The sequence below is a fragment of the Silurus aristotelis genome (assembly GCF_946808225.1).
Source record: "Silurus aristotelis genome assembly, chromosome: 22".
In the NCBI taxonomy this organism is placed as follows: domain Eukaryota; kingdom Metazoa; phylum Chordata; class Actinopteri; order Siluriformes; family Siluridae; genus Silurus; species Silurus aristotelis.
Window position 1 is genome coordinate 2,066,341 of NC_139595.1, and position 27,697 is coordinate 2,094,037.

General features: G+C 39.1%; 3 protein-coding genes across 4 annotated transcripts in view; 1 reads left to right on the forward strand and 2 right to left on the reverse strand.

Moving 5' to 3' along the window:
- The window catches only part of fgf12a (fibroblast growth factor 12a), a 176,467-nt gene extending 151,436 nt beyond the window's left edge, over positions 1-25,031 (reverse strand). Inside the window, exon 1 of the mRNA XM_083525235.1 lies at positions 25,016-25,031. The gene's annotated coding sequence lies outside the window, so the exon portion shown is untranslated. The remainder of the gene's footprint in view (positions 1-25,015) is intronic.
- LOC310717337 (dual specificity protein phosphatase 14) lies at positions 14-1,994 on the forward strand. The gene is made up of 2 exons (XM_083525253.1): positions 14-117; positions 879-1,994. The coding sequence occupies exon 2, from the start codon at positions 883-885 to the stop codon at positions 1,420-1,422; it is 540 nt and encodes a 179-aa protein (XP_083381379.1). The 5' UTR covers positions 14-117; positions 879-882; the 3' UTR covers positions 1,423-1,994.
- Positions 10,605-22,872, reverse strand: LOC310717320 (erythroferrone). Of its 2 annotated transcripts, XM_083525220.1 has the most exons (9): positions 22,556-22,872; positions 21,808-22,117; positions 21,443-21,559; positions 21,107-21,221; positions 15,285-15,412; positions 14,152-14,263; positions 13,407-13,497; positions 12,029-12,107; positions 10,605-11,851 (listed from the first exon to the last, which is right to left on the reverse strand). In XM_083525220.1, exons 2-9 carry the CDS (start codon positions 21,943-21,945, stop codon positions 11,753-11,755), a joined length of 879 nt encoding a protein of 292 aa, XP_083381346.1. In that variant the 5' UTR covers positions 21,946-22,117; positions 22,556-22,872; the 3' UTR covers positions 10,605-11,752. The 2 variants fall into 2 exon arrangements, with proteins under 2 accessions (XP_083381346.1, XP_083381345.1); XM_083525219.1 differs by having other exon boundaries at positions 21,808-22,872.
- Positions 25,032-27,697: the final 2,666 nt, after the last annotated feature.

Here is a 27,697-nt window from a genome sequence, read left to right on the forward strand (position 1 = left end):
CCTCCTGCTCTCCTGGTCTCTGGTTCCCAAAGCCTTTTTATGGTTCAGTGTGCCAACAGCTGATTTTCTGTGGCAGAGAAACACAGAGCAGTCAGGAGAGAGAGAACAAGGGACCAGGTCAGTCAATTCAAATCACATGGATACATTTAAAAACATGACTGGAAGTAATAAAGTAAAACAATCTAATAATATATAATAATTAAATGTAGACGTGATTTTATATAACACTTCGTTTTAACATATAATTATCATCATGGCTGGTTAAAATATTTAGATAATGAGGGATGTGAAATGGTTTATTGCTTTTTATCACTGTAGTTCTATTTGTATTTTGTTAAAATGGTTCAGAAATAACTATTAAAATGTTTTTTTTTTATTAAATTTGACCCAATCAAATGTTTTTAAAAAAATTATCGAAAGTCCAGGATGCTATTATTGAAATGGAAATGGAAGTGTTAGGAATATTTGTCAGTTTTTGTATAAACATATTATTTGTATATTGTTAGTTTTTTCTTTTACATCTTACAGTTTTTATTTCTATTTTAAAGGTGCTGCTTGTAATTTTAAAGTGTTCCTGAACATCTAGTAAATCCTACAGCTCAATTTATACATCGCTAAAAACATTTTTTATTATGAACAGAATCTTTTAATTTCAGGAGTCTGTTTGCAGTTTAATTGGTCCTAATTTATCTCCACCTCGACGCACCAGAGAGCTTCTCAGTCTCCTATTATAATTTGAACAGAGACTGTGAGGTTGGTTGAAGATAATGAAAAGACTGGTGAAGTTTATATTGAAAATCGCTGCAAAATTTGCGTGTGTAGAATGACAATGGATGACCAGGTTGTTAGGAGTAAACTTTACATTTTGTCTTCTCCAGCTTCATGTCTCTGTCCCAGATCACCCCAAACCTTTTTCTGGGCGGATCCGATGCCCCTCTCAATCGAGCTTTCGTGGCTCGTAAGAGCATCACCCTCATCGTAAACGCCACCCTGTCCCACAGCTGCCCCACATACCCAGGAGTTGAGTGTATACGTGTGGCTGTTCCTGATCTTCCCACTGCACGTCTGAGTGACCACTTTGACCGAGTAGCAGCCCGCATTCATAACAACCGAGCAGGTGGGACGTTGGTGCATTGTGCGGCAGGCATGAGCCGTTCCCCTGCTCTGATCATGGCCTACCTCATGAAGTACAAAGGAGTGACGTTGTGCCAGGCGCACAACTGGGTGAGGCAGAGTCGACCCTCGATCCGCCTCAACGAAGGATTCTGGGACCAGCTTCTGGACTATGAAAAGAGACTTTATGGGAAAAATACTGTGAAAGTTGCTGCTCCATTGGAAGTGAATAAAACGGGCAAAATGATGCATAGATACAGTCTGAGAAATGTTCCATCATCTCCAAGGCTAGGCTGGTTTAGACGATAGAATTGTAAAGAGAAGAAAATTACATGGTAACATTTGATTTGTTTATTAGCCCTAAAGTTGAATCAGTTCCAGCATTGTTTTTACTGAACAATCTCACTCTCAAAATCTTTTCCACGGTTCAAGTGCCTTCATAACCCCCTAAACATTATTAGCACTTATATTTCATTAAAAATAGCATTCAATTATAAAAGTGTCATTCCATTTTTGTGAGGCAAAGTTATAGTATTCAACCCTCCCTATATTGTTATCATCAACATTTTGGACTAAATTTTGAAAATTGGGATAAATTGCAGTGAGGTCACTGGTGCTAAAAGATTCGACTGAAAAGATTCAGAATTCACATCAGTGATTTGACGATATTGGGTTTTGAAAGCAGCGTGTTTGAAAGTGTGTGTGAGAAGGCAACTCTTTAATGCTGTTTATGTAAAAAAAAAATAATTGAGCATGTAAAACTTTTGTAACCAATTTTTTTTTTTTTACACAAAAATACATCCGATATGAATCATTTATTTATTTGGGTTTTTTCTGCCTATCAAACTATGGGAAAAGTGTGGAAAAGTGGGAAAAGTGTGTTGTTTGGTCCACTTAAATTACAATAATTATATGACTAATGATAAATGATAAGATGTAAGAGGGAATTTTAAAGATTTATCAAATTATATTTATAAAATGAAAACAAACTAAATATGATATTTATAGCTGTTTGGATTTAATTGAGAAATATCCCTCATAAAATAATGCAAAATTTTCGTATTTAAAAATATTTATTTTTATATTTTATATTTTTCATATTTATTTAAATAAACTATAAAAAAATAAATTTTATTTGTCACATACACAATCCTACAGAGTACAACATGTAGTGAAATGCTTTTTACAATTACCCATTATTGAAATTATATTATTTCTTATATTATTTGTTATATTATATTATTTAAATATTGTTTAAAAATGGGAAAATATTGAATTATTTTATTCCGATATCTGAGGGAAGAAATCAGGACTGATTTCTGGGGTTTTGTACCTGGTGATGATGTTTGCTATACAATAGGATGCGTCTAAATGCATCACGTGATTTCAAACTGGCTAATTGGCGGTTTAATCACGTGATTTAGTGAAAGCGGCGAGATTATTTGGCGGAAAATAATCATGAATTTCGATAAGAAACATGAAAATAGAGTTTCAAAGGTGAAAAGGAAGGAAAGGGAAAATATTAGACAGCGCAAAACTCAGTTCGACATTTTATATATAAATATGTGGTTCTTTAGGTCTGACAAGAAGTCTGTCAGGTAAGTGCTAGCAAATGCTAATTGATTATTTAGTGCTTTTTATGCTCATCATTCAATGATTAAAATAGTTACAATTATTTTCTACTGAAAAAAGCTAAAAAGCAAAGGCTGTTTGTCTACTGTTTTATCACATGCTTCATTAAATGGGAGCAACTTTCAATATAAAGTGTTGTATTATGCGGGACAGCAGGGGGCGCTGTGGGAACATGAGCCCTCTCTCAGCTCCAGCAGGCAGGTGAGGATGAATGAGTGGAAAGTTTGGATCCAGTGAGATAAGAATATCCTGAAATATCTCTGGCAGGATGATCCTCATGGCCCCTAATGACCTGCTTTCATGTCTGACTCAAACATCTCTCAGCGAACACATTTCTTCTCTCCGGCATGCAGTTGCTTTGGCAATATGCAAACAACTTTTTCTGCCTGCCATAATGGACTGTCTTAGTCTCGCTGTCTTTATAAGAGACAGTATGGTGTTACAGCTATAGATATTTGTTTATTAATCATTCAGAGTCGACGTGTGTGATTAAGCAGAGTTCATTTTACAACCACAAAGATAATTATTTCCTTATAACTGTGCATCCTAAAGTGTTTTATTCTTCTTCCAACTGTTGATGAGTTATCGAGTCTTATTCGCTAATCTAAGTCTTCCACCTGTCAGTTAGAGCCTCTCCACACTCAATTGGTCAAAGCCTGCTTGTCTTCTCTATCTAGTATAGTAACTGATATCATATAGTTTTCTCTTACCTCTGGTGTGGGTCCTTCATCTTTAAAGTTGCTGTATTAACTCCAGAATAGATTAGGCATGCTCTATAGGTATTACTGGTGTCCCTCTTACCTGGTTCAGATCGTATCTCTCTGGGCGCAATCAATTTGTCCCTCTTAAAAACTTCAGATCATACACCTCATCTGTTTCCGCTGGTGTTCCTCAAGTCTCTGTTCTGGGCCCTCTTTTATTTATCATTTACCTCTTGGTCATATTTTTAGGAAATATAGCACCCAGCTCTATTTGTCCACCAAGCCAATTTGAGGAGGTTTATGAATATAGTGAGGCAAGACGACAGGGTGGTATGAAGACGGATGATCCGCTATGAAGACTCCTAACGGGGCAGCCAAAAGAAGAAGATAAAAGTTAGTAGTTAATAGTGTTAATAGTGCAATAAACATACTTCACTATACAAAATTGTGAACGACAGTAAGATTACAAATCGAAAGCAGCATCACATATATCCCATAATATCCACTACTCTCACGTGTAACGGGATCATATAATATAATCATAAAATGTTATATATATTTCTATATAGTGACACATATTCGAGTGATGAACTCTATATCAGGATTCTCACAATTTACTAGTGTTACAACAAAGCTATCTGATTTGACTTTTGTTTAAAAATTGTTGATATAATCTATTTACAAACTTTTCAAAATGTTATTATTTCTAAAAAAGAAAATAATAATAATAATTAACTCAATACACTTTTTACCCTTTTTACTTAATGCTAAAGTACAAAATTGAACATTAAATCAGCTTTCAATTAGTTTGGTAAATAAACGTATTTAATATTTTTTTAAATGCATGATAGCTTGGACACTGTTTATCGTGATATCATTTTAATTATAATGTGGATTTATTGTCATTTTCCCCCAAAAATTAGCATGTAATAATGCCGCAGAAGTGTTTTTCTATGAAGGACCAAAAATCAAACTTAATTGTGGTTGCATTATAACAAACTGTAGTATATTAAATGTCAAATTAGCACAGCTCCTGACATTTAAGATTTCATGATATTTAGACATAAATATGCAGTTAATGCAGCTTATGCAGTTTTATTTTCAAAGTTTTCTTTAAAAAAAAAAAAAAAAAAATGCAATGAAAACAGTCCATTTATTGTACAATAAATGAGTTTAGTGCTTAATACAGGAATCCGGACTATAAGCCATACAGACACATGCTTGTAATTTAATTCGGTTTTATTTGTATTGTGCTTTTAACAGTGAACTTTGTCACAATGCAGTTTCACTGATATATATTGTGTAATAAATTATTTAAATTGATGAATTAATCCCTATAAGTTTATATCTAATGAGCGAGTCAGCGGTGATATCAGTGATCTCTACTAAGAAACTTTTTTTTATTCCAGAATATTATGTAGGTAACAGTCAGTCAGGTCAATCAGACTGTGGAAGATATTACCAAGGATTTATCTGCTTACAAAGAAAAAAAAAATTAAATAAGGATATTGTACTGGCCAAATCAAAGGTCACAGTGGGCATGCCCTAGATATTGAAGGCAGGATTGTGCGTTAGTAATTCGGATGCTGATTCAGTTACTATTGCATCAGCAAACACTCATGGTTTATAATGAAGTTTATTTTTATGCTAATGGGGTGAGTTGGTAGCAGGATGTTGAATTTTTTGATCGCATTGTGTACAATGCTGCACTGGTACCTACAAGCTGCTCTTATTTGTTATCTTTAAACTTGCAAACTTCAAGTGTTTTTATCAACCAGTGGATGATAAAAACTTGGCGTAAAAGTTCCTGACGTCACCCTGTCCCTCTGGTAGCCTCTGGGTCCCGGGTCCTAAATCTAATACAAGAACATCCTTCTTCATTTTTTTTGTTTGTTATTTTAGAGGTTATTTCTTTAAGTCAGGCCTTGCAATGGGTGTTTTTGGCTACAATGCATTGTTGTAGATGAGAGAGTGGTGAGGAGTGGGAGCAGGCGCTGGGGGACTCGGGCGGGGGAATGTGCTGGAAGCCAGGCGGAGGAGTCGTGATGCTGCGCGTGGAAACTCGCTCATTTCTCCTGAAAAACAAACATCATTTATTCTACACTGAAAGCCTGCCATGAAGTGCAATTAACAAGAAACATGCTGGCAAACACAGGCTTGTGTGTGTGTGTGTGTGTGTGTGTGTGTGTGTGTGTGTGTGTGTGTGTGTGTGTGTGTGTGTGTGTGTGTGTGTTTAATGAGACATTGCTTTCAGTGGAACCATCATGTGTAAATAGCCACATGATTATGATGGGATCATTTATCTTTCTGCACGTTATTTGAAGGTCCTCGTAAGGTAAGGCACTCCACTTGTACTGCAGCTTTGTGTGTGTGTGTGTGTGTGTGTGTGTGTGTGTGTGTGTGTGTGTGTGTGTGTGTGTGTGTGTGTGTGTGTATGTGTGTGTTGAGAGAGTGGGGCACTGAGCCAGACAGCAGGCGCCACTATTTGAGTATGATGACCTCATCTCTTATCCCTCAGTACAGCACACAGTCCACAGCCTCCGAATGTGTGTGTGTGTGTGTGTGTGTGTGTGTGTGTGTGTGTGTGTGTGTGTGTGTGTGTGTGTGTGTGTGTGTGTGTGTGTGTGTGTGTGTGTTTCTAGCGGTGATTCTATGTAATGGAAAGCTATTTTACTTCTTATTCTATTTACTTCTATTTTATTTCTAATGCTTCTATTTCTTCTATGTAAAAAATACAGATAATTTTTCTCACCCTTCAATTTTTCCGTTTGATTATCACTTATTCTGACTTATTACTTAACTTTATACTTCAGTTATTTTAGCTTATTTACACCGTGTATAGCGATGTTTGGTCAGGAAAGTTTGTTTGCTGTAAATAAGACTAATGAAGCTATTACATAAGGAGAGTCTCATCACGATTGCTGAAACATCAGAGTCATCAAACTCCTCAAATTCCATCATTCTATCTGTTTTGGAGTCTAAAATGTTGACTGGTCACTCAAACAATATTTTATCAGCCATTTTCTTATTTCGTCATTATGGTTTTGTAGGTCACTGAAAGTTTAGCTGATTCTCTGTGCATGTGTTCAGGAGCATCACTTGGCAACTAAACTGTGTAAGAGTGGCATGCACCAGATTTTCCAATAATGCAGCACAGCCACTGCAGTTACTCCCCTCAGTAGCACCAGAAGAGTGTTGGATATTTAAGACTGACTCATACATTTCTGCTCAAACACGAAATCCCAGCTCTGTGTACATTCTGTGAAACCCCCCATTCTAAGAATCATTTTATTGGACACCACTTTTATGTAGCAAGCTCATTTAAAGACTTCTTTAGATACCAGCAGGAAAGGCTGCTGCTGAAAATCCTGTTGAATGTAAAGATAAACCATCTTATATAATCTCAACCGCTGTGTTCTAGTGTTGATTTATTCCTGAACGATTAGTACGTTTTAAACGAGTCTTTATTGTGACTCAGAAGAACGAGTAATCTCAGACCGATCCGTTTATTTTCTACTCGACGCGTATCTTTTACATTGTGTAGCGTTTATGGAAGTCACGTGACAAAAGAACGAACGACTCGGAACTAGAAGATATGAAGGTACAATTACTTTGGTCCTATTTGTTCTCGATCATCATCTTTTTAACTTGTTTTCACTAAATGGTCACTAAATTGCTTCGTAATCAATGTGGATAATAGATTTGAATAGATGTTCGGGTGTCATTTCTTTTTTAAGAAGTCGAATTGTATGTAAATTTACAAAATCCTGAACAAAACAGAGCAAATTAATGCATTTCATTAACATTTAAACTGGTTCACAGAAAACGTCCTCAAAATGCTCAGTGATGTTTTGTAAATATTGTGCAACATTCGAAAAGAAATTGTTTCCATACACACACATTTATGCTGTTTAGTGTTTGGGTTCATATTAACTGCAATCAAAAGGTTTGCAGCAATGTTGCTGAAAGGTTTCTAATAGTTACATAAAAAAAAAACTTATGGGAAAATCCCACAAAACCCGACACATTTGAACAGTTTTCAAATATTTTAACCCGAAATTGCTATTTGAGACGAAACATTTATCAGAAAAACAGCCTCATAACGGCTTCTTAGTTAAAGGATCTACTCAGAAAGTCATAAATGTTTCCAGACCAAGTCTTAAACTTCATAATGGCGAAAAATCAAATGTGTAGATCAAAGGCCATAAACAAACTCGCCAAAATCCATTTGAGGTTCTTAATAGATCTTTACACAGTGAAACCCAGCTGCAACTGCAGCTTGTGTCTGTCTCACACACACACACACACACACACACACACACACACAAACACACATGACGAGAGGACTCTGTTCATATCACACCAACCCAAACCCCAAAAATAAACCGCACACACCCTTGTGCATGGAAATCATTTGGAGGATAAAAGGCTGGGGCGAACGCAGCTTGTGGATTTTGTTACACCGGCACGTCACACACTCGGCCTGAAACGCTTTTCTGTCGCTGTGAACGTTTAACAACAATAGAAGTGATAGCTTTTTCTTTGCAATTCTTATTAACATGGTGTCATTATTTCAAATATGGCTTGTTTTTTTTTTACATGATTGAAGTCTGAAACAGAAATGGCAGACGAGCTAAATACTTTTTATGCTCGCTTCAAGGCTGCAGCACTAATGTTCACCGAGATATTCAACCTCTCCCTGGAGAGTCTGTTGTTCACTCATGCTTCAAACAGTCCACAATTATATCTGTCCTAAAGAAACCCCAGCCCACCTGCCTCAACGATACCCTGTAGCCCTGACCTCAGTAGTGATGATGTGCTTTGAAAGACTGGTTAGAGACTTCATCACAGCTTCATTACCGGACGCTCTGGATCCTCTACATTTCCCTTACCGCCATTATACATCATTTCCACACGATGAGCCACCTGGACTGCAGAAAAGGGAATTATGTGAAAATGCTGTTTGTGGACTACAGTTCAGCGTTTAATACCATAATCCCCTCCATGCTCACCTCTAATTTAGAGGTCCTGAGACTCAGCCCACCCCTGTGTTAATGGATCTCCAACTTCCTGACAGACCACAAGCAGTACAGGTGGGCAAACACACCTCATCCTCCCTCACCCTTAAGCACTAGAGCTCCTCAGGGTTGTGTTCTTAGCCCCCTGCTGTACTCACTGTACACATATGACTATGTGGCCACTTCCAACTCCACCGTCATCATCAAGTTTGCTGACGACACAGTTGTGGGCCTGATCTCCAACAAGACAGCCCACCTACAGAGGTGGAGACATGGTGCCAAGAGAACAATCTTCTCCTGAACATCAGCAAAACTAAGGAGTTGATAGTGGACTTCTGCAGGAAGCAGGAGCGGTCATACCAACCACTAAACATCAACAGGATCCCAGTGGAGAGAGTGGACAGTTTCCGGTACCTTGGCGTTCTGTCATGGTCCTGTCACATCAAGAAACATTGGTGAAGAAGCCCGGCAGCGTCTGTACCATGAGACGCCTGAGGGACTTTAAATTGCTCTCTTAGGTGCTAAGGACTTTCCACACCTGCACCTTTGAGAGCATCCTGACTGGTAGCATCACTTCCTGGTGTGGAAACAGCACCATGCAGGACAGGCGAGCCCTCCAGAGGGTGGTGCGTTCAGCCTAGCGTACCATCTGCACCGAGCTCCCTGATCTACAGGACATCTACAGCACGCAGAAGGTAAAGAACCTCAGCCATATCAACAATAGACTCTTTTCTCTTTTGCGTTCAGGGAAGCGCTTCTGATCCCTGAAAGCAAACACAGGGAGAACGAGGAGGAGCTTCTTCTTAAAGGCTGTTCAGCATCTAAACCAAGAAACACCTAGCACCTGATACTGGGACTTCTCTCTCTGTCTCACTTTTCTCACTGGCACAGCACAGTGTCACTTTAATACCAGCACCCAGGCACTTTACTGACAATCACACTGGGACACTTCAATCTGTACTTCTTTCAATATCTGTTAATATTATATTATTTTATATTTTATTATATTATTCTTAACTTTATTTTTTATAGTCCATAGTCATAATTTAACCTTTTAATATACTTTTATACTTTATTTTTATTTATTTCATCTTTATATTCTATATCTAATTTAGATTAGAAATGAGTTTATGAGAGGGACAGCGCATGTAGGACGTTTTGGAGACAAGGTGAGGGAGGTGAGATTGAGATGGTTTGGACATGTGCAGAGGAGGGACATGGGGTATATCAGTAGGAGAATGCTGAGGATGGAGCCACCAGGAAGGAGGAAAAGAGGAAGAACAAGGAGGAGGTTTATGGATGTGGTGAGGGAAGACATGCAGGTAGTTGGTGTAAAAGAGGCAGATGTAGAGGACAGGGGGGGGGGGGGGGGGTTGAGACAGATGATCCGCTGTGGCGCCCCCTAATGGGAGAAGCCGAAAGAAGAAGAAGAAGATTCTCAATCTAATTTCACCTAGATGTTGGATAGTTGTTAAAAAGCATTGCGTATGTCTGTATGAATGTGTATGTGAGAAAGAAAATTCGAAATGTGTTGCATTTTTGAAGCACTAACAGCCTCTACTTTGGATCTCAATAACATTTGAACACAAACAGAACGAAAAAGTGAAAATGTGCTCGAAAAGTATTGAGCAGGCGTGATTAAATAGTAAACACATTAAATCCACAATGCCTGTCAAAAATCTTAACATTTTTGCCCGTCCTTCAAGAAATGGGGCTCTGGAACCAAGGAAATCTATGGAAAGTCACGTACATGTTACACATAGTCATGACAGTGGTGTAAATAAAAATGTAATAAACACTGCTTAATCACCTTGTATTGCGATTTTAGGGTTGTTACTGATCCACACAGTTGGTGAAAAAATACACCAATAATAAACATCAACCAGGTTTATTAAAGAATTCAAACACTCCAGGGCTTCCTGGTCCATCCTGTTGTCAAGTTACTGTTTTTGTGATGTTCCACGTGTTCTCCACATGTTTTTGTGATGTTCCACGTGTTCTCCACATGTCTGCATGGGTCTCTAGCATGCCAGTAGATAGAGGGGATATGCTTGATTACTCATGGCGCACGTCCCACGTCTGGTCACGTGGATGTAATCATTACTAAATATATGTGTAAATGAAGACGAGTCGGGGGGGGCGAGGTTCAGCGAGGTTTTTATTAACATTCAAACTTTGTTGAAAAATGCTAAATAAATACGTATATAATTTCTCGATCCTGTTCAGTGGACAGCTGTAGCGTAAAAACACAGCGCATGAAATAAATCCGTACATCTCCACTGTTCAACATGTCAGAGTTGTGTAATCCGCTGTCGAGGTGAAAATGTTTTTCAAGCGTCCTAGTGTAAATATCTTGGGGAAAACGGCATAATTATTATTGCTGATATGATTTCTGTATTACAAACGAGGAAATGTGTATGAAGAGAGGGAGAAAAGGCCTGGAAAAGACTGGTCGTGTTCACTGTGTCGGTTTAATATATACACTCGCAACGGGAATGCATAAATACCTGCAGGAAGGAGGTGTACAATCAGCCAATCATGTGGCAGCAGCACAATGCATAAAATCATGGAGGTTAAGAGCTTAATTTTACATTAAACATCAGAAAGCGTGTGATCTCTGGCTTGGTTTTTGGTGCCAGATGGACTCGTTTGAGCATGCTGATCACCTGGGAAGATGCTGATCACCTGGGAAGATGCTGATCACCGTTTTTTTTTTTTTGCCTCTAGAAACAAAACAGTATTAAATGAGTGATAGTTGTGTGTATAGAAATGCCATGTTGATTTGAGTGATCATAGGAAAATAGCCGGACTGGTTTGAGCAGCCAAGAAGGAAACAGGAACACAAAGTCACTTATCACAACCATGCTGATCATTAAAGCATCTCATCAAGCATCGAACATCATAGCCCTTCCTTCACAGAAGGTTTCGATCCTGTTGGGCAAGAAGTTGAATCAGAGGCCATCAAGGGCACAGACTACCCTGAACTGGACCGTCGATGACTGGAAAAGTCTTTAACTGTCAGAGTCCTGATATGGTCCAGTTCAGCTCCTGACCTGTAGCTGCATTGTGCTGCTGCAACCTGAATAAAAAACTGCATTAACAGGCAGGGGTATAGGTGTTCCTATTAAAGTGACCAATGAATGTATGTCCGCATGTGTCCTCTCACTTCCACTCTCTCTCTCTCTCTCTCTCTCTCTCTTTCTCTCTCTCATTGTGTGTGTCTGTCTGGGTGTTTAACCATATGCAAGTCTTTCTGTCCCTGACCATGTGTAGTTTATCCTTAAGCTCTTATACTCCAAGAAGAAGCCCAGAAAACAAGCTTTCTTGGTGGACTGTTAGTGCAGATCCTGTTCCATTGTCAATTAGAATAGACACGTACTCTCCAGCCTGCAGAACACACACACACACACACACACACACACACACACACACACACACACACACACACACACGTGTCTTTGCTTTGCCATTTTTTAATGGCATAAAAGAATGTAAAGATTAAATTGATAACATTGCCAAGGTAACGTGAAATATGGTTGATCGGTGTGTGTTAGTCAGTCCTACCTGCAGGTATAAGATTCCTGTCAGCAGAACACTAAACACTCCTCCTGTGGGAGTCACACCTGTTACCATCTCCAAAGACCTGCAGAACCATCACAAAACCCATCACTATTACCATCAAGTGTGGTTCAGTATTGAGCACGTGCATTCGGGACTTGCACTGTCTGGTACCGTCCCATATCTCAGCTGCTGCAGGATGAGCAGTGACCCATTTTTACATCACAATACTTACAATAATCCCAATTTTCTTTCATTTAATCTTAATATATTACTATTAATAGTGTGATTACTGAGGCCACTAAATCCCACCTGCTATGGAGTGATTTCTTCAGATCTAAATAGATCAATAGATTGGTTTGACAGGTGACAAATTATTTGTGATATTACCTTTTTTTTCCTCCTCAACAATCTTTCTAGACACATTATAATCCTGTAAAAGTGTCCCAGAATACTGTAATGTTTAGAAAACCGAAGTGCATCTCAGAGACTAGTTTTATTTCCCTGGACAAATTCTTCTTGCTTATCTCTCCACTAGGTACTTTGAATATTCTGGGCAAGAACCAGATTCAGTTTCTGTCTCTTTTTTTTTTTTTTTTTTTTTTTTTACATTGTATACCACAGGTCTATTTAATGTAAATTGCGCATGCATCTGTTCTTGATATACTTTAGCACGTCATCCGCTTGTGCTATCATCTGTAGTGAGAATTACACATTTCACCAGGATTAAACATTTCTAAACCTTACATTTACATCTTGAAACAATCTTCACAGATTAAGAGCTGCAGTGCCTTTAAACTGAGAATAGAGAAATGTCACCCATTTTTTCATTTCTAAAACCGCTGTGCCCTCAGAGTGCACTGTGGGTAATATAAACATGGGAAGACTAATCTTATCTGCAAAAGGGTTGGCATGGGCGCTGCTATTTATTCCAGCTAAGCAGGAGCCACAGCTGAAATTGAAAAGTGAAGATTGTGATTTAAATGGGATTCAAACCTGCACCCACACTGGCACTTGTATACCTGAGATAAGATTGTAGATAGACACCCCTGCACTATAGGGCCAAATGTTTATAGACACCATTGCAATTAAAATTGTGCAATTATACCTTCCCTTTATTGTAACCTAGAAGCCCAAACCTGTTCATGCATCATTGAACTCTGTGCAGAAATCAAGCTTCATTAGGACATAGTGTGTGAACTTCGGAGTGGAAGAACTCGTGTCTCCTGCGTAGACCCGTGACCTAAATCGATCTGGAACTGCACCCCAGTTACAGGTCGGGTGTGTACGAATATAGTGTTCTAGAATAGTGACATTCCAATAAAACACAGTATAAAAAAATATTTACCCAAATCTGGACTTTCAACTACGGCTTTGTACTTACATGTTGCTCTGACACAGAGATTCGATACATATGGAGGCCTTCACGCTGTCCCTTTGTCGTGACTGGGTCCTTTTCTGAGTCTCACTCGATTCTGGAAAGAACACGATGTAATGAGGGAGAGGGTTAAAGTAGGAAGATGCAGGGTGAAAAACCACATCCTGTTCTACTGAGCTTTATCTCTCACTGTTACACTGCCACTGACTTTTGAATGAATAAATTATGCAACTGGGTCTACACCAGCTTTGAGGCACAAAATGATGCTGGGCAAAGAATGTGAATAATTCCTGGTAGGAAGACCATACAAATAAAAACTTTAATATTCAAATAGTTTTACTGCCAAACCAATTTCTTTCAATTTTAAACATTCATTTAGTCTATACTTAATTTATACCCCAAAGGTTAGCTTTATCCATAACCATTACCCTTCATAACTGATCCAAGTGGGAAGAAAAACACAAATTAAACTATAAGAAATGTTAACTCCGCCCCTAATCCATAACTGTTCATAATAGGTTAAAACAATCTATATAAACTGTTACCATGGTTAAGGGATGGGGCGGAGTCAGCATCAGAAGGAAAGATGCCATTGAAAACCCCTAATCTTCAAGTATATGTTCATCTGAAGTAAGTTGTGAGGAAGGTTGCACATGCTAACCCTGGCTTAAACCCTTACCTTATTATGTTGATGTATTAGGAAAGTGCAGTAGATAGCATTCGATGGCGTGTGCATTGTGTACTGACTCACCCAGCACCAGTCTGGCTGTGAGCTGGTAGAACCCCGACACATTCACGGTGTAGCGGCCGCTGCTGGAGTTAAAGCCCTGCCCTCGCTGCTGAAACTGCTCAGTGTCTGAAGGCTGTGGGAAGCACAGAGAAGAGAAATGACTCAAACTGTTCCAGCTGTTTTCGATTGCCAGCTCGTCTGGTCCCTGTGCCAGCGGCTCGTTTCATTTCGTTTACTTAAAATCTAGAAAAACACATTGAGGGTGAGGGCCTCATTTACTATATGTAGGGTGCTGAGATACAAACAAAATAAGACATCATTATATAAAAGACAAAACAAAAGCCATACATTTCCAATTACAGTTTTATTGTATTTGGTGTATAATGTGTATAATGTGTATAATTTTGTGTACTTAGTGTGTGTGTGTGTGTGTGTGTGTGTGTAAAAAAAAAAGCCACACACACACACACACACACGCACACACACACACACACACACACACACGCACACACGCACACACACACTAAGTGTACATGCATCCGAAAAATTGATGAAATTGGAAAAAAAAGTGTGATAATGAACAAATTTAATCGTCACAATAATGGAAATATTATACGATTTTTAGTTGTTGTTTGGTGTTCATGAGTTTTGAGGGGGAAAAAATGGGCGCAACTGCTTCTTTTGGAAAGGTCACAAATCTTCATTGTTAAGCCCAATGCCCAACATTACATAATTTAAAGTTTTCAAAGTTAAAAACGCAAGCTATCTAAGACTGAACCAACAATGAGCTCCTCTGACCGGTTACAAACCCCGTTTTTGTTAATGCTGACAAACTAAAACTCACGAATGTGAAGAGTTTTTATGACCAATTCCTAAAGTTTACTGCACACATATAAACAGTTAATTCAGAATCTAACAGGCAAACGGAGTGACTGCCAGGTTCTCTGTGTTCTTGTGGGTTCATCTGACTTTACCAATAAAACTATGTTCGATTCTGGTTCGTGATGGTGTTAAAAAGCTTCAGTCGTCATTAAAACAGAATCTACATTTAAGCTGTTTGAAGTTTATTCCAGATGTGGGTGGGTGCCGCGAGCCATAGTCACGGTATTCAGCCAAGAAATGGCTCGCTGATGGTATGAGTTTAGGGAACTTACACTGCTAAAAGGTTGGAGCTCCTGCAGGCTCCGTCTCTGGACCAGCAGATTGTGTTGCAGGTGGCTGTGGAAGGCTGTGGCCACGCGGGGGGGCTGTTCACAGATCTCACACTGGCTGTCCACAATCTCTGACAGCAACAAGAAGCAAAGTTTATAGTAAATTACAAGTCCCAGGACATGTGATTCACGATATACACATAACGTAACCACTGAACTCTTGATTGTGCTTGAACTCCCTGATGCATTGAAGCGATTTATTATTCCTTAAACAATTTATACTAATGACAAACACCCACTGTAGACGCGTCTCCAAAGATACACTCGTCTGCCACGTTTGCAGGTTAATTTTATAACTCATCTCATACAGCTCATGCAATCTGCAGGAAAAACTATCTGAAAGTGTCCACAAATCCACACATCTCTAATATTAGGATTGGGTTTATCCAGCATATATAATGTGTTTAAGGATGTAGCAGTAAAATATTCATTTTGGGGTAAATTGTTTTGAGAAATTATAATACAAAAATTAATTGAATATATTATAAAAACATAATATAAAATACAATTCTTTTTTTAACAATGCTCATAAAATAAATAAAGTGACGCAACAAACAAAAACACTGTATGTTGCGCTTTGCACAAGTTCCACACTTTTGACCACTTGTGGTTTGGGACGCAGCCACAGCAGACTGATGATGGTGAGATAATTGTGGTGATGTTTATGTAGCCCGTGTATGTGGTTTGGGATGCAGCCACACTGGATGATGATGGTTCATGGTGCTTATGTAATAATTCCATGAATCATGCGACAGATGTATTCTAGATGTATTTGGCACGGACAAAAGTACACAAAATGCAGCCAGAATAAAAAGAATAGGGTAAAGAAAGGAGATCTTTTTTATTTATTAATCCTAACTCCAACACTCGTTTTGTTGAATTTCTTTCTAATTTGGGAATTCGGTCAATTCCCACCCAGCGGAAGTTATCGTTATACCGATAAGACACATAAAGCCAGTCCGCAATTTTCCAAAGTGCTGTGATACACAAAGCAATATTTGCCCTTTGTCTCAAATACGAGTCAATTGACTAGCGATGCTTTTGGCTGACATGACAGAAAGAGTAAACCCCTCCCACCCACAGAGCTCAGCCAATAGAACTCCCAGACAATCATGGCATCCTTGAGATCTTCATTCCAGTTTAAGGGAGAATTGAAATATTTTTGGATTGGAAATTGAGTTGCATAATAACAAAAGGACGTAAAGAAATAACTCCAGAAGACAGAAATTGTCTGAAAAAGTCGTTCATTTATAGTGTTTATTTATTTATAGTGCTGTCGAAGCAACTGGAGCCCAATCAATGTAGCTGAGGATGGACCCACATGATCAGCCTAATGATCCATGAGGTTTCTGTGGAGGGTTAAACTCAAGAACCATGAAGGTGGATTAGGACTGAGCAGGGGAGGGTTAAGGGCCAGTAGCGTTGGTGGTGGGAGGATTTTAACTTGTGACCTTCTGATCCAAAGTCCAATGCCTTAACCACTGAGCTCCCACCTCCCACATTTAATATAATTGTAATTAATATAAACAGTTTGCTGAAATGGTTGCTGCGGGTGAACATGGACACTATGAACAAATGTCCATCAGTGAACAGCTGATAACCTCAGCAATGATGGAACTACAATGAATGGACATTCAAGGTCACCCAGATGAGGATGGGTTTCCTGAGTCGGGTTCCTCTCAAGGTTTCTTCATGTCATCCCAGGGAGTTTTTCCTTGCCAATGGCGCACTCATTAGGAATAAACATAAATGACTCTATGATACTAAAATGTATATTCGCAATTTATTTAAGTTTGTGAAGCTGCTTTGGGACAATGTCTGTTATTAAAAACACTATACAAATAAAAGTGAAGTAAAGCCAGCTTTCTTTTCCTCACGCCTTATTGTTCACGTTACAGCTGTGCTGTTTGATAAGCTGCCGGCATTTCACACCCTCGCTACTCTCTTAAGTCTTAAATAGCGAAGATAAACAGTGAGATTTGAAACGTTTGGGATTATCTTTGATTGACACTTGACTACATATAAAGTCATTAAACAATATGTGCCTGAAAGGGAGATGTAAATATTTTGAGTGCGAGAAAAAGAAAAGAGAGAGAGAGCGTGTGTGTGTGTGTGTGTGTGTGTGTGTGAGTGTGTGTGTGTGTGAGTGTGTGCGTGCGTGTGTGTTGAACATGCTTGAGTTTGCGGCGCCACTGTGTTTTTGCCGCGTGAATAAGAGCCTTTATGTTTTATATTGCTGTCAGAACAGCCTGCAGCTCGCTGCTCCAGAGCACAAACAGACCTGTGTCTGCTTTCCTGGCCAACATCCAATGCTCACTCCACACACACACACACACACACACACACACACACACACACACACACACATAGTAAGGAATCCAGGGAATTCTATATCAGGTCCAAGTCACACTGACGTCCAAGAAAATTACACCTATTAAAGGCTCAAACCAGCTCACGATCAAACATGCGACGTCCCGACAAACTCACAAGACAATACGAAACACACTACAGGCTTTGCGCTAAAAGCGTAGCATGCACACACACACACATGTCAGGCCAAACAGTCATTAAATACATCAGTCAGACATCATCCACATCAGGTGCCAGTAAGAGCATTAAAGCACAACTCTATAAACAACACAATGTTCAGGATGATGTTAAGGTGTTGATCATTTTCTATAGTAGTGCTTTTGACAGTAGTGTAGCTCCATTGCCAAGTCATTATGTAATGAGCTCTTTTTAATACCCTGTCGTAGAAATCGGTGTCTCAGAAACATCTGTAAAACAGTGCGATGGTTGTTAATGTGTAGACGTTGACTACACACTTGGCGAAGGAGTTTCCCAGATCAGAAGTAAAACTCGCAGAATCTTCAGGAAAGACGAGTTTACGCTTGATAATGATTCAAAAGTATGACGTTTTCTTTAAAAATTGTACTAAATAAATAAAATACGTCATAAAATGTTGTTCGAAGGAAAATAATCAACGAGTGGAAAAAAATGTAAGAGCCGTTTATAAAAAAATATATAATTGATTTGTATATAAACTGTATTTATTGCATCTAGTCATTCCCGCAATTGCTCGGTTGTTTATTTTTTCGCAGCCATCTTTAGTATGCCGTTTTCACAGTGTTCATCAAACCGCTGGATTGTGGCTCGATGTGCAAAATAAAACGTTTTGAGCTTTTTGTGGGGTATCTATGCGAGCATTTTTGCGTATTTTTGGAAATATTTACGGCTCAGTGTGATGTTAAACCTCGTATTGGACGGCTGACGTGAGCATGTATAGATAAAAGCGTGCTATAATGTGTTTGGTTTTTTTTTCATTCTTTCACTCTTTGTACCAGACCACAATTATTAATATTGGTGTGATGAAAGCGTTTATGTATGGGTATTGCTGCCAGACTTTTCCCTCCACGCCTTACTCCAAATTAAAACATGTATAAATATTCATCTACATTTTGCTTTTCTGGGTCAGTTTTCTAGTTTACAAGCACCTGACACCTATGAAAACCTGCTGTGTGATTTCTATTTGCACAGACATACACATCAGTTGTCTTACACAGTTATGCACAACTTGGCAACCTTCAGCCTGGTTACAATATACAGTGGCCTACAACAAAAGTAGGTATTATTGTTGAGGTCTTTAAGTGATGAAACATACATTATAACAGTGTGAATGTAAAACCCTTAGGGGGATTAATCCTGTCTGCTGCTAAGTGTTGAACTGTTGAGGGTATTTTCTGAAAATTGTCCTGCAGTAGGTCAACACCTACAAAACACTTCACAATATGCTGTTATAGGAAATAAATCAGCAACAGTGATTTATGTTATAGATGCAAAGTCTATTTTCCACCAACAGTAACACAAGTTTAATCCACTAGTAACAAATGGTTTTTGTTTTCAATCAAACTAGTTACAGTTATGCGAAATCCCCAGGATTTAGCAAACAGTCCTTCCTTCATCAACCTTTATTTCACTCTCTTTCAAAGTCAAATTTGTCAACTGCATTGCCCAAAATTAATGGATAAAAATATTGGGACACCTGACATTTTTCAACCGTATGTGGTGCTTCACCAAACTGTTAGCACAATGTTGGAGGAACACAATTGTATAGAACGTGTGATAGCATTACATTTTCCTTTCACTTAAACTAGGAGACCCAAACCTGTTCCAGCATGATAATAACTCTGTGCATGCTTCACATGGGCTTGAGTGGAAGATCTTGAGTGGCTTTGAAATGAATATGAACGCTGACTGCTCCCCAGGCCTCCTCACCTCACCACCATCAGTATCTGACTTTCTCACAAATGTCCACAAGCACACTTCAAAATCTAGTGGAACATCTTCCCAGAAGGGTGGAGGGTATTATAACAGCAAACGAAGACTAAATGTAGAATAGGATGTTCAAAAAGCAAATCCCACAAGTAGCTCAGAATCTAAAATCTAATCTGGTCCATGAGCGAACTCTGCCCATCCCTGATTTGATTTTCACTTGTATAAACTGTAAAATAGCCTGTAAATAAACGTGTTATTGATTTGAGGAGGATAAAAGCTACAATGGTTTGTGTAGAAACCAGTTTTTGAAAGGAAGCTCGATCCTGCTTATGATGTTTCCTGTTCAAACCAAACCATTTCTCAGACCTCAACGATGCACCTTTCAAACAGATGATATTGCAGATGATATATTTCACTAAAAATCTCTCGGATTTTCTTATACTTTATTGACTGTATATGATTTATGCTGAAGCTGTATCTGTAAGGATTTCATCTTAGAATGGGCAAGGTTTCAGACCTATCTGCGGTCAAACGTCAGAAGTTTTTTTTGCGTCATGAGTGTATTTAAGGAGAAGCCTGTTCATGCATGTTGTGAATTGCTGGTGGAAATTTTGCTCTCAGCTCAATATATAGAAATCAGAACGCCTGCTAATTTGTGCAATTATCTAATCAGCCAATCATGTGGCAGTAACACAATGCACAAAATCATATCTTAGTGTTTATGACCGTGGCCTGATTAATGGTTTGGAGTAATTCAGAAACTCTTCGTTTTTATGCAGAATGGTGTGAAAAACAAAAAACATCCAGTGTAAAAAAAACACCATGTTGATTGAGTCTGACAGCAGGAAGTAACTGCAACTGACAACTACTTTTTACAAACTTGTTTAGCAGAAAAGCATTTCAGAACAAACAACATATGGAGCCTTCAGGTAAATGAGCTACATCGCTACTGTTTTACATCCTGGCAGCCGCATACAAGAATTGGAGACACGAGTCCATTAAAACCATACGTTAAAAAATCAAAAAACACCAAGTGATATTCTTATTAAGCAAAAGTCGATAAGGTGTCATCCCAAAAATAATAAATTGGGATGAAATGATTTAGAAGGATAGAGCAGGTCATATACATTTTGGAATTAAAATTATTCTGTAAATGTGGTTTTGTTGTTTTCTACATATATATTGATCAATCATGCATTTCAATATTTTTCCAACCATACAGTGTTTAAATCTCAACAAGACCTCAACCTTTCCTCGTTTTGGAATGCCTTTCAAATCTGCTTCATACTGGTATGTTTTAGATACTTCTGAAACCACACTACTGAAACGTACGACTCGGCTGCCTTTACATTAACAGGAGTGTTTGAGCTTCGTGATTGATCAGGACACCGTGCTGACCAGGTTGGCTGAGCAATGACGTCTTATAATGGGTCAGTTTGGCATTTCTGGTTCCTTGATATCTAAAAAAAAAAACATTATTGCTGACATACCTTTTAGCTTTACTTGGAGGTCTTCTAGTATCTCATCCTGGTTGGGCATCAGTGGGCCAGGAGGGCCTGGAGGCCCCTGGGGCCCAGGAGGGCCTGGAGGACCAGGCAAACCATGCTGGAGAAATAGAGTGATAGAGTGGTTAAATGCAGGAATTCAGTGTATTTTAAGGCACACTTTATCCCTACATAGTGTGGAACAGGAAGAGAAGTATCACATCTGGGGAGGGGGGTGTTTCTCAAAGGTTGTTCATTTCCTATAGATGTTCTACTTGATTCATTCACACTTAAGATCTTCTGCATGTTCATCATCATACACGTCCAGTAGAAGATCCTTACCTTAGAGGTTCTTTTATTTTGTTTGGGCTTCTTGTTTCCACCCTTATTTGAGTTATCCCTGAAGACAATCCAGGTACTGTGAGGATCAACTATGTCCAAATCTAAAGACACAGTCTCCTGCAGAAGAGAAGGTCACCACATTTATACCAGTCATAATTGTTAAAAAATGTTGCAGCATTCCCACTGGAGCGTGCATCAGACCTGCCAGATATATCATAAAGAATATTATCATTTAGTTTGAGGCAGCGTTTTTCACCTCTTGTATAATACCATATGCTTGCAAGATGACGCAAAACCACATAAAATGATTCCCCCTGCAACATTAACACAGGTGCACACCACATGGGCATGGATGCTGAACTTACAGGACTCTCTGTGCTCACGGAGTTGCTCTCGTCATCACCGTCTAGATCCTCCAGGCTGTCCTGTCCAGCGCAGGTGGCGAGTAGAAGACTCAGGACCAGGGGCAGGAGTGGTCCTTTTGGCCCATGCCAGGGCAACATGGTGCAGGTTCAGAGGGCAGTGATTTCTCACGGATGCTCAGTGTTCAGGTCCCATCCCACTTCTGCGAAAGTGAAGAGTGAGCGTGTAGTTTTCCAGTCAAACGTATTTAGTTGATGTGAAGACGGATCTGCAGTTCCTCAAAGGTAGGATGGTTCTCATGAAGAAATAGTACTGGGGTAGTTTTAAGAGAGGGAAAAAAAAGGAAAATCTCTCTCTGAGGTTCTGTTTTGAAGATCTGGATTGTTTATCTCAAGCTATTCAAATTGTGTAAAAGGTAACGTCAGTGTTTTTTTTTCCCTCCGAGCTCAGTCCTGCCCTTGGGTCATCCAAGACTCTCTATGCCTTCTTGCTACAGTCTAAACTCCCTCAGGGCAAGCTTTGAATTATGAGTCCTTGTGCGTGTATTCCATAAATACAGCATGTGTGGCACTGTTGAGGTGTTTGTGTGATGATTAGGCAGCTACACAGTTATAGTGTGACTTGCTGTGATAAAGCCAGTGTGTGTATGTGTGTGTGTGTGTGTGTGTGTGTGTGTGTGTGTGTGTGTGTGTGTGTGTGTTTCTCAGTGGGTGGGATTGCCTTTCAATTACTCCCTGCTCTCTCACTAACCTTACAGTCCCTCTGTTGCTTTGCTTTTTCGGTTCATTTCCACTCCGTAGGCCTTCGAGTGATGCTGATTTATTCCTCCTGACGAGCGCCTTCGGTTTACTCCATGTTCACTCTGTGTGTATGAAGGTTCCCTTTCGCGCTCTGCTGTTTTTAAGCTCCTGAGCAGCTTCGACCCCTCCTTCTTTCGTCCCTCCACTCCTCCTTCTGTTGCTTATCTGCTTGTGAATCTCGATCTGTCACTCTGTCTCTCTGCAGCCACCCTGATCCCTCTTCTCTCCCTCATCTCAACCTCTTCTTACCCTCATCCTATCCGCGTGTCTGAGCATTCCCAACTCTCTTTTCTCCTGACAGTCCTGTGTTTTGGCTCATTCCTTTGCTCCTGCCAGCTTTGTTTTGCCCTTTTTAATGGGCCTCTGGGTCCTAGTGGGTATTGTTTGATCATTAAAAGTTGTCCAATTTAATCCCTACTGCATTTTATTTATCAGGAGGATATCAATTTGGCAACTAATTTCTTTAAAACTATTTTTCTAGACGACGAAGAAGGACAAAGAGCACAAGGAAACTGAGAACAAATGCCATTTATTTGATCTGATTATTTTAGAATTCAATTTGTGTTTCCAAAACACTGAAGGACATTTGGGTGGAGCAAAAGTGTGCATGTTAGATATGCTGAAATTTTGCTATCAAGGATGATGACATTTAGTGGGAAATATGCACAGCCTTCCACACAACCTGCCACACCTCCTCTTTTATCAGTGCGTCCTTCTTGCCTGTGCCACTTCTCCTCAGCTGAACGAACAGTGTGGTCTTTAGAGCAACACCTTGTTAAATACTAACCTGCTCAAGCTCTCAAGGAGCCTTGTTACATAATTTGAAAATTGCATGCAAAGTCAAGCCAAGCGGTCACTGGCACCATCTCATGGTCAATTTCTGTCAAAACAAACATGAGAGATTTCAAGTTGCTGCTTGTCTAGTTGTTGTATAATGAATATGCAGTGCATGCTGGATCTATCCAAGCATTTAGGCAAGAAAATTAATTTTCTGTGTTGACTTACAGAGTTTGAACAATGAAGTATTTTGGTATTTGCCAGGAGACAGTACAAACTGTAACTCAAAACAAAGAACGATTTGGCTAAAAATCGGCCCAAATAACTATTTCTTAGTTACATAGCATTACCCTGATTATAATTCAAATGTACTATTATTGTATTGTCTGATTTCAAAACCACATGAGTACCAATGAGAGTCTTGTCGGGTTTTAATATAAAATCCACTCGTGTGGATTTAAAACATGATTTGCATGAAAAAATTTTATTATTTTGAACTAGTTGCCATTTTAAATACAAAACGTTTCATTCAGTTGATGGAAAACAGTAAAAACAAGAACATACAAATTACATTTACAATACAAATCCAGGATACATTAAATAGCCTGGGATGTGAATACATCAGTATTAAATAATATCAGTTTATAATAACTGTATACTACAATATAAACAATATACCCTCTATTGGCTCATATTTATCCTCTCTGAACCCTTTGTGTACTACTTTCACTAACATTGACTACAGCTCCAGTCATTTGTGAAGTACACCACTAAGACTTCTCAACCTCCCAGCAACCTTCCACTAGTACAGACCGCATCTAAACGCCGTGAAACCACTGCTACACACTGATAAAGGGAGGTGTGGCAGACAGCATGAAAACCTTGCAACTTTCCATCAAAATGTCATCATCTCAGAGTTTTTCCCTGCCACTGTCACCACTGGCATCCTCATTAGGAATAAACTGATTTATACATTTAAAATGTATGTTTATAATCTGTTTCCTGTAAAGCTACTTCGGGACGATAGTGTTTAAACGCGCTATACAAATAAAATTGAATTGAACTGAATCATCCCTGACATTAATGCAACTGGAATGACCCCAGACTGTCTATCCTCTGTCTGAACAAGTCGTTCACTGCAGTGTACAATGTGTTCATTACATCAACACAAACCCAGGAACTAGCAAGTGCACATTGTTGAACCCTACATGATGCCTACATTCCATGAGATATGAATTTTTATTTGCATTTTTACATTTATGGCGTTCGGCCAACACCTCGTGTTCACAGTGAAATACAATTATCTCATTTATACAACTGTGCAGTTTAGGGCATTGCTCAAGGGCACAGCCTTTTCTTCAGAAGTCTAACATCTTATCCACTGAGCTATCATAAATTATATAACTCTAATGCTTTCTTTCTTTTTTCTTTTCTATGACTAAAGAAAATCTTGAGTGCATGGCACCAGCAGAAGTGTTTTATGCGGCTGAGAAAACCAGTTTGGAAACTTTATTACAGCTCATAGTGCTTGGTTGTGTTCACATGGGTCTCCTGTCAAAGTCCCAATGTTTATTAGCAGCATTAATATCTAATTAAGTAGCTAAGGCACTCTTGGTTGTTCTCATACATTAACACGAGTTATATCTTGTGAGTTTACAGTGTTGGATTTCAGGCGGCTATTCAAGCAGAAAACCATCATTTGACGTTACGTTTTAGCTGTCAAGTGAAACTACCAACACTTAAAATTAAATAAGACTCTGTCCTGGAGCCTCGTGTTGTATTTATGCTGGGTTTAAAGGAGAAGTGTTTAAAGCAGAAGATACATTACTTCACACACTCTTTTTCACAAATAATTCTTTATCAGAATTTATACAACAAAACCTATAAAGGAGACAGAGGCAGAGGTAATACACGATCCCATTCACTGTAAAACAGTACAAGTAGCTTAGGCTAAATTGTACATTTCATGCACTTCAACACCACAGCACTTTGTGGTGGCAGAGATGATGATCTGCGGGGGTTTTTTCGGGTAGTTTGTTAAACTCAGAGTTAAAATCAGAGTTTCTCCAGGGTCATATACTTCGGTCTTTATTATCCCCCAAACCAGCAAAGTGGAGGGAGGGAGTTTGGGGGGGGGGGGGGGGTGAATATGGTTGTTCAAAACAAATGTAATGTCTTAAAGCGTCTTTTTATTGTGCTGTTAAACTGCTTTAAACAGCAAGACTCGCTGTGTGTAGTGAAAAACACCACCTTTTCGATTTATTAGCTATTTAAGAATGGTTCGGGCTTTTTATTGCAAGAACACCCACCTGGCAGAATGGGCCAATAAAATCACCAATGTTAACACTACTGTTATTTAATCGAAATTCATCCAGGCTGGACTCGCATCAAAACAGATCTGAGGTTGTGTGTGTGTGTGTGTGTGTGGTGTGTGTGTGTGTGTGTGTGTGTGTGTTTATATGCTTGGGATCTGTAGCGTGTAGCGGGGAAGACGGAGATCCTGGCCCACTCCAAAACAGAACAAAAAAAATAATAATTGCGCAGGCACAAGAAGCCGTCCTTTTATCGGCAGGTACGGCGGAATTGTTTAGGCTGCTCGATTTGTAAACAACCCTGCAGAAAGGAATTTTTGATTAGCAGTAATTGCACTGGCTTTGGTTAACCGTGTGCTGCCAAAACTTGCTCACAGAGCGAGAAAGGTTTAATAGGCTTTGAGCGGTAGATAAACTGCTTCGAAATTAACCATTACAACATGTTTATCATTTTCTTGGCTTCGTTTATGCACTTTTCTACATGCCTTACGTATTTGGTCTTGTAAAATAACATTCATATATTATTTTATGAAAAAGTGAAGCCATTTTAACAAATACATTACTGCATATTATTACTAATACTAGTAGTGCACTATATGTGCAAATGTATCAGGACACCTGACTTTTTCAGCTATATGTGGATCTTTCCCAAATTACCATTGTACAGGATGTCTCTGGATGCAGTCGCATGAAAGTTTCCCTTCACTTGAGCTAGGAGACCCAAATCTGTTCCAGCATGACAATGTCCCAGCTCCATAAAGATACATGGCTTGAACATGTGTGGAAGATCTTGAGTGGCCTCTTATAGAGCTCTGACCCCAACCTGGTTTAATACCTTGGGTGTAAATGTGAACGCTGACCCCAACCCAGGCCTCACCTTCATCAGTACCGGACTTTCCTAATGCACTTTTAGCCGAAGGATCACAAATCTTCAAAAGCACACTCCAAAATCTAGTAAAACATCTTCCCAGAAGAGTTATTACAGAGAGGTTGTCCAAACGGTGTGAATTTATCTACACATCTTGTATGCTGTACATATTTTAGAGGTGCCTACAAACAGTGTTACAAGTCACCATGTATAACGAACAGCGAAAATAATTTTTCTGGTGGACACAAATCTGAACTCATGGTGTCTTGAGCTTGTCTTCTGGCCAGTGTGGAAATGTGGTGTGCTAAGAGACGAGCTGCTCCTGTCGGACAGGTACAGAGCACACTGCAGACCCTGGTCCAGACTGTCTGAGGTAAATCTGAGGTAAATTAAGGGCAGTGAGGTTTTGGCATGTGTTCTACACTGCTGGCCTTCAGGAAAAAGCCTGGCATATTTATGCCACTGCTGGCAGACACTCAGGCTTCTGCAAGGCTTAACTTGTTATACAAGGGATTAAATAGATGCCAACGTGACTAATGGATTGTCTGTGTTTTAGCACATAGTCCATTAGAGCAGCATCTTATGTGTATTAAAAAAGAAACACACTTCGTTTTTATGGTAAAAGCTGTCCCTAAAATATTTAGCTGGCAAAACTGTTTGCTCTTTTGGGTTGACTCTGGTGCAACAATGCTAATGTAGGTAATAGGTAATGGGGAAATGGGCAAATTATGACATAATTGCCTCAGGTTGGTAATTAATCCTGAATAATCTGTTTTTTTAAACACTTATTTATAAAAATTGGGCCAAAAGGAGATTCAAAATGAGCCAAAATAAGCTACATTCAAGCCTAATCACTGTTTGTGAATTGTCTTTTCTGAGCAACAATATAGCCGACATAGCTGTTTAGCTTATCTTATAAAAATGTATCAAAATTATTACGTAAAAAAATTCTACATTTTCTGACTTGTAAAGTGACTTTTATACGACGGGCATTTAAAAAAAAAACGACAGAAAGAAAAGACTCACTTTTCACATATACACTGACGCACAGTGAAATTTTTTGGAGACTCGAAGCACTTTTGTACGTCGTTCTGGAAAAGGGCGTCTGCTAAATACCACAAATGTAAATGTAAAT

Excerpts from the sequence above, each read along its gene's own strand:
- LOC310717337 (XM_083525253.1), top strand. The coding sequence starts at position 883 with ATGTCTCTGTCCCAGATCACCCCAAACCTTTTTCTGGGCGGATCCGAT.
- LOC310717320 (XM_083525220.1), bottom strand. The coding sequence starts at position 21,945 with ATGTTGCCCTGGCATGGGCCAAAAGGACCACTCCTGCCCCTGGTCCTG. Across the intron at positions 15,413-21,106 it reads CCTCCAAGTAAAGCTAAAAG|AGATTGTGGACAGCCAGTGT; the intron begins GTATGTCAGCAA and ends TGTTGCTGTCAG. Across the intron at positions 13,498-14,151 it reads CACAGCCAGACTGGTGCTGG|AATCGAGTGAGACTCAGAAA; the intron begins GTGAGTCAGTAC and ends TGTTCTTTCCAG.